The sequence below is a fragment of the Coffea eugenioides genome, unplaced genomic scaffold (genome assembly GCF_003713205.1).
Source record: "Coffea eugenioides isolate CCC68of unplaced genomic scaffold, Ceug_1.0 ScVebR1_1534;HRSCAF=2399, whole genome shotgun sequence".
Lineage (NCBI taxonomy): Eukaryota > Viridiplantae > Streptophyta > Magnoliopsida > Gentianales > Rubiaceae > Coffea > Coffea eugenioides.
The window spans coordinates 78,052-84,212 of NW_020861946.1; the positions used below are offsets into that span (position 1 = coordinate 78,052).

General features: G+C 36.1%; 2 protein-coding genes across 2 annotated transcripts; one reads left to right on the top strand and one right to left on the bottom strand.

The window, feature by feature from the left end:
* Positions 1 to 667: 667 nt before the first annotated feature.
* Positions 668 to 4,740, top strand: LOC113755496 (cysteine proteinase inhibitor-like). The gene is made up of 3 exons (XM_027299498.1): positions 668 to 960; positions 1,476 to 1,695; positions 4,360 to 4,740. The coding sequence occupies exons 1-3, from the start codon at positions 748 to 750 to the stop codon at positions 4,377 to 4,379; spliced, it is 453 nt and encodes a 150-aa protein (XP_027155299.1). The 5' UTR covers positions 668 to 747; the 3' UTR covers positions 4,380 to 4,740.
* A 356-nt stretch (positions 4,741 to 5,096) lies between these two features.
* LOC113755495 (cytochrome P450 98A2-like) lies at positions 5,097 to 6,155 on the bottom strand. Its single transcript, XM_027299497.1, has 2 exons — positions 6,074 to 6,155; positions 5,097 to 5,957 (listed from the first exon to the last, which is right to left on the bottom strand). The coding sequence occupies exon 2, from the start codon at positions 5,952 to 5,954 to the stop codon at positions 5,313 to 5,315; it is 642 nt and encodes a 213-aa protein (XP_027155298.1). The 5' UTR covers positions 5,955 to 5,957; positions 6,074 to 6,155; the 3' UTR covers positions 5,097 to 5,312.
* Between the last annotated feature and the right edge of the window lie 6 nt (positions 6,156 to 6,161).

Consider the following 6,161-nt stretch of genomic DNA (forward strand, 5'->3'; position numbering starts at 1 on the left):
TTATTTTTAAGGAGATTCTACAGTTCTTATTGAATATCATACTCCTAAGTTAATTTTAAAATTAGATAGGAAAAAAAAGTGTTATTGGCCCTTAAGTTCCAACAATTTTAAAGATTTAAAATTCAAACCATTATTATTTTCATCGATATGTACAAGTTAAAATGGTCCTTAAACGGGATCAAAAAAGTTCCCGTTAACTAGATTTTATCTTTCCTTGTGGATATCATACTCCCAAATTAATTTCTCAATAAGAAGGATGAGGAAGTAATAGCGTAAATAATAAAAAGATTTTTTCTAACAGGTGCTTATTGGCTATTCATTTATATACTTAAAATTCAACTAACTTACGATATATGCACACATACTAATAATTATTACCCTCTTTTATATTTATATACATTTTCTATTTAATTTACCTATTTTCACTTATATTTATTTACTTATCCTAATTAATGTAATATCTAACATATATCTTATGGGCACCCATAAAACATTATTCTAATAAAAAAATATATTAATCATCGCATAACCGGGTCAAACCGACAAGTTCCAGCAGATCATTGCACGTGTCTCGTCCCACGGCGAATACCCGAAAAGGTTACGTCATCCAACAAACTTTCGCACCAAAATTTCTTACCCGCAAAGCAAAAAACGAGAATAAATGCATCGGATTGCGCTAGAAACCCCAAAACAGCCTTAAATTAAAACCAAGGAATCGCCGAAATAGTTCAAATCAAAGCTATAACTATGAAGATCAGCACTGGTACTAGTCTTCTTTGCTTTCTTTGTCTTTTCGGCGCGGTCTCTGTGATTTCTGAATCGTGTGAGGAAAAAGGGTTCATAAAGATGAAGGAGAGTGGAAGTGTTCTTGGGGGAAGCCATGGCTACCGAGGAGATCAGAGCAATGGAGAAATTGAAAGCATTGGTCGTTTTGCTGTTCAAGAACACAACAAGAAAGAGGTCTGTATTCATTAATCGCTGTTTTCTTTCTCTTGGTTCTTGATTTGGCTATTTGTTTACTGGCCCTTTTTCTTATTTTGGAAAAAAAATCTTGATTATTGATTTTTAATTCGATTAGAAGAGGTGGGAATCCCGGAGTTCAAATTCTTTTTAAGGGTTTTTTGGGTGTGCATTTTTTCTGTTAAATTATGTGGCTTTAGGGAATGATTAGCTAGGGATTTCCCAATTTTTTTGATGAAAGAAACCCTTAGTTGATGGTTTCAGGGAAAATAAATTTATTTAAGTTTTAGATGGTTGTCTTCTGAGGTTAATATTGCAGATTTTTCTAAAATAACGGATGCATGTTGATGAGCTTTTATATTTAAAAAAAAAAAGAACAAGAGAAGAAGAAAAAAGAAGAATGAATTAATGTGGAAACAATTCCTGGACAGCGTTTGTTAATGTCCTTTCTTCAGCTACTGTTTTTGGAATTTGGATTATATGTAATTTACTGTATTTCCTTTTTCTGGACATAGAACGCGCTTCTTGAGTTTGGAAGGGTGATCAAAGCCAAAGAACAGGTGGTTGCTGGTAAGTTGTATCATCTTACTCTGGAGGCAATTGATGCTGGGAAGAAACAGATATATGAAGCAAAAGTTTGGGTGAAGCCGTGGATGAACTTCAAGAAATTGGAGGAATTTAGGCACACTATAGACATCCCTTCATTCACTACTTCGGACCTTGGTCTTAACCAAGGTTAGATATGTTTCTTAAATTAAACTTGTGAGGAAACATTAACCTCAAACAGCATATCTTGGAGCTTTTTCTGATCATATAAATTCTCGCTGAAGATTCATTTTGTTTTAATTTTCATCACTCAAAGTTCTTGTAGGAGATCTTAAGATTGAGATAAGATTAGGTAATTTATGTTGAACCTGGTTGTGGAAGATTAAACTATCTAGTGAGTAGTTGTTTGAATTTGAGATTAGGGAATTGGGCAAGAAAAGAATGTGAATTGTTTGAGATGGTTGTTAGCTGCATGTTGTTGACCTTTAAACAATCTAAACCAAGAATTTCTTTACATGACTATGAGTTTGGACATGTTGATGCGGAATAGGATATAGCCATGTTCTATCTAATTTCGCCTCTGTATCACAAACTTGAAGAGAATCATGTCATCAAAAGTATCATCAAGATGGTTCTTGTCTTGTTTTCTAGGTTACAATGTGTTGAATAACTGCATAGTAACCAAGATATTCAATTACTTCTGATGTGTTGAGTTCCTTCTTAAAAAGTTACAGTTGACTATTGCACTGAAGTGGACTTGTCCAAAATGAAGCTTTTTCGTGCTCAGCACCTTTTCTTGGAAATATCTTCTTAGTAAAACTTCTCATCAAGTGAATAATACTTGGAAATTTTATTGTGGGTGGACCTACTACTTGGCAAGCCTAGCAGTTGGTCATTGGCCAATGAAGATGCTCCAAATAAGATTGTGAAGCCCACTAATTCCACATTATATACAATGTAAATAATATTGTAATGTTCTTATTTGTCCAATTGACGCTATTTCATTGGTCAATTACCAAGCTGCTTTTCATCACTTATGAGGTCCTAATGCTTTTTAGTTTGATTCTGTAAATGTTTTTGTTTTTGATACGTCCTTCCACATAGATGTTGGAACTTAATCATTCACTGTGACATATGTTTTTGGTCTGTTTTACTTGCGACCCAAGGCCTAAAATAAGTTCTTGACCACTATTCACAGTTTATATAAATTCTCTGAGAGTTGTTCTTTAACATGGTCATGTATTAAGTTAATACTTTGGTGTCTTAGATTGTTTAACTGGATCATGTTACATTATCCATTTAACTTTATTTGCTGAGCAATATATAATGACCTCTTGATTTTTTGTATACGGGTAAGTGGAAAATCAATGGGATGATTTGGGTAAAGAACTACTAGGACGATGTGGTGGACTCAATAGGACCAGATTCTTGTCTCAGCATTAAGCTACTATGCTTTAGTTGGATGCTAAGTTCGTTTCGCGGTTGATAATATTGTATATTGTACTCCATAAAAAGATTTGGTGATTTGAGGAGAGAAGGAAAATAAATGGAGCAAGTTTAAGGAAGAAAAAGAAAAAGGCATTTAGTTGGTTCCTTTGAATATTGGGCAATTTCCTGAGTATGATTTTGGTTGTTATGTATTCCCTGATTACGGCTGTAAGCAACTTTTACACCCTTTCCATTGTAGCTACGTTTAGATTTCAAATTGTTGAAGCATTCAGATGAGATGAATCTATGTTATTCAAAACTTAATTGCCTAACTTATGTATGCTTCCTTCACTGGAGGGTTCCATGCTTTTGTCTTTGGATAAGTAAACAGCTTGATGCTGTTTCTTATAATGCTCTTTTTGAACATGAGTTTGTTAGGGGCCTTTTAAGCATTCAGATAAGACAGCTTGTTAACCGTGCCATCATCGTGTAGCCTTTTCAACAAACATATTTTCCTAGTTCATTTGGCCTTTGGCTCCCTTCCTCACAGAAGTGTAATGTACCATCTTTTAAATGGTTTCCTTTAAGCATATTAGCAGGTCTGTGCTAAATCCAGTTTTAGAATTCATTTGTAATTTTACAAGGAGCTGCAGCAATTCTTTTGTGATAGCTTAGAACTTGTCAGTATATTGGGCCTTAAACAATTATCTATGATAGCTTAGGAACTATTATTACGTAGTTAGGTCCCACCTGCTTATACATACTATCAAGTGCATAGAACCCCTTTTTTTATTTTTCCTAAAACACATATGAGGTTTGGGCTGTAGCAGCTACAAGTTATGGTTTCTTCCCAGCCTAGTCACCAGCCCAAGCAGAACTGATGGTGAACATTGTTTTGAGGTGTAGTTTATATTGGACTTTCTTATTTTGGATGACCTCTGAAACCAATGCATTCTACCACGGCATTATATACTGATATAAGCTTTGGCCTCTTGATAGTATGTGCATTTCTTAATGTGTATCAGATCAAATGGGATAAAAGGAGGAGGTGGGGTAAATAACATTAAAACTTCGATAAGCTTTTCTGTTCTATGGATAACCTCAGATGAGATGGCAGAGATTGCCAATATATGATGCTGGAGTATATTAGATACAGCACTTTTTTCCTCGAGGCCATGATGTAGTTGCCTAATACTTTCAAGCTCTTACATGTCATTAATACCATATGACATGTAGCAATCTTTTAGCTAAGGCCAAGGTTGCAACTTATTCCTCTCGTTATTCTTTTAAGCTCTTACGATGTGAACTGCTCTTGATTGTTGTGATAATGCTTTTTTTTTTTGTTCCTCCTCCTCTATCTTAGTTAAGATTTACATGCCAATGTCCTGATTAAATTTGACGTTAGTTGCTTCTTTATATTTTCAGGTCATTTGAAAAAGCCATAAAGTTTGATCGAGTCCTGTGTTTCAACAGGAGCATCGGAGAACTTGCAAACTGTTGATGCAAAGTTTATTTTCTTCAATTTGGAGCCTATAGTGTTTAATGGTGTCAAAATTTCTGCAACTTATAGTTATGTTGATATATGCTGCCTAATATGGTTAGTTGTTGAGGGATGATAATATAGAATAAGATAGCTAAAAAACTTGCTACTTTTAGAATATGCAATCAGTTAAATCTGTGTTTAGCAGGAATATGGCACAACATATTTACTGTGTATGTGTACGCATAATACTGTAGTATGAGAATGATGTTTCTCAGTTGATTTAATGTAAATCTCTTGTATTTAAGCTGAATAGCTTCAGTATAGCACCATGTGGGTTTGGTTTCTAATTCTAATAAATTAGTTTGCTAGCACATATGGTGGGATTTTGGGCCAGTTGGTATATCAGAGACCGGAAAGGGGTAAAGGTGCTTTTGCCTTCAAAAGGCAACTGACTTCCTGAGGAGTAATTTTACTTTCCTTAAAGCAACATATTGGCAAGAATTCTTTGTGGGAAAAGGTTATCATCACATCGCAATTTTCACTAGCATCCAACAATTTAAACTGTTTTGCCAAGTTTGTTTTGCTGTTTAATGGGGTAAAAGTCACTGCCTGTGTGAGTTTGGGCATGATGATGTCCATAGCAAATGCTGATATATATTTCAAGATCAACATACTACACTTCAAAAAGTTTGAGATCAAACTAAATTGTGGTAAAGTTTGACAATAAAAGAAAATCTCTTTAGATCATAGAGAACCCTTACTTTATTTTTTCTAGAAAAATATAGCTTTCCACAAATACCTCGTAGAATCCAACAAGTTCTTCACAATCAAATGGAGGGTTGGAAGTGAAGCAACTCTTGCAAGCTGAAAATTTAGTAACAAGAGAAAGGAAGCATTACAGCTCTACTGGCACACGATTGTACAAATGTGCAGGCAATCTTGGTGTTGCAACAGCTTGCAAAGCGGTTCTCATATAAGTAACTGTTCCAGGGCTCTCTTCCAGGTCAATCTCTTCAGGGCTGACCCCAGGTGGTGGAGACCAAGTAAAGTGGTGCAACAAATGCCCCAGCATAGAAGTGACCAGATTGAGTGCAAGTTGTGCACCAGGGCAGATCCTCCTTCCAGCACCAAAAGGCAGGAGCCGATAATCGTGGCCCTTGATGTCAACATCTTCCTCCAGGAATCTCTCAGGTCGGAATTCCAGTGGATTTTTCCAGGTTGCAGGATCACGAGCAATTGCCCAGACGTTAACGTGCACGATAGACCCTTTAGGGATGTCATAACCACCGATCTTCACATTGGCATTGGCTCTATGAGGAAGCATTAGTGGAGTTGGAGGGTGCAGCCTTAGAGCTTCCTTAGCTACACATTGTAAGTATGGGAGCTTTGCAAAATCAGCTTCAGTCATGATTCTATCGGAGCCAATGACTCGGTCAAGTTCCTCTTGCGCCTTTTGCTGCACCCTTGGATTCTTTACCAGCTCTGCCATTGCCCATTCTACTGAGATTGTGGTTGTATCCATGCCAGCAGTAATCATGTCCTGCATAATTTGGACAACATTAAATCCTATTTTGCAATAGATGGAGCTGCTATCTTTCTTTTCCTTTTACCTTTCTTTCCTTGGAGCTAGCAAAGTGAAAATAGGCCACTACTTACCCAAAGGAGTCCAATGACAGTGTCATCGCTCAATTCATATTGCTTTTGAAGAGTGAGCAATGCATCAACAAAATGCTGCTTAGTATTG

Excerpts from the sequence above, each read along its gene's own strand:
- LOC113755496 (XM_027299498.1), top strand. The coding sequence starts at position 748 with ATGAAGATCAGCACTGGTACTAGTCTTCTTTGCTTTCTTTGTCTTTTC. Across the intron at positions 961-1,475 it reads AAGAACACAACAAGAAAGAG|AACGCGCTTCTTGAGTTTGG; the intron begins GTCTGTATTCAT and ends TTCTGGACATAG. Across the intron at positions 1,696-4,359 it reads GGACCTTGGTCTTAACCAAG|GTCATTTGAAAAAGCCATAA; the intron begins GTTAGATATGTT and ends TTATATTTTCAG.
- LOC113755495 (XM_027299497.1), bottom strand. The coding sequence starts at position 5,954 with ATGATTACTGCTGGCATGGATACAACCACAATCTCAGTAGAATGGGCA.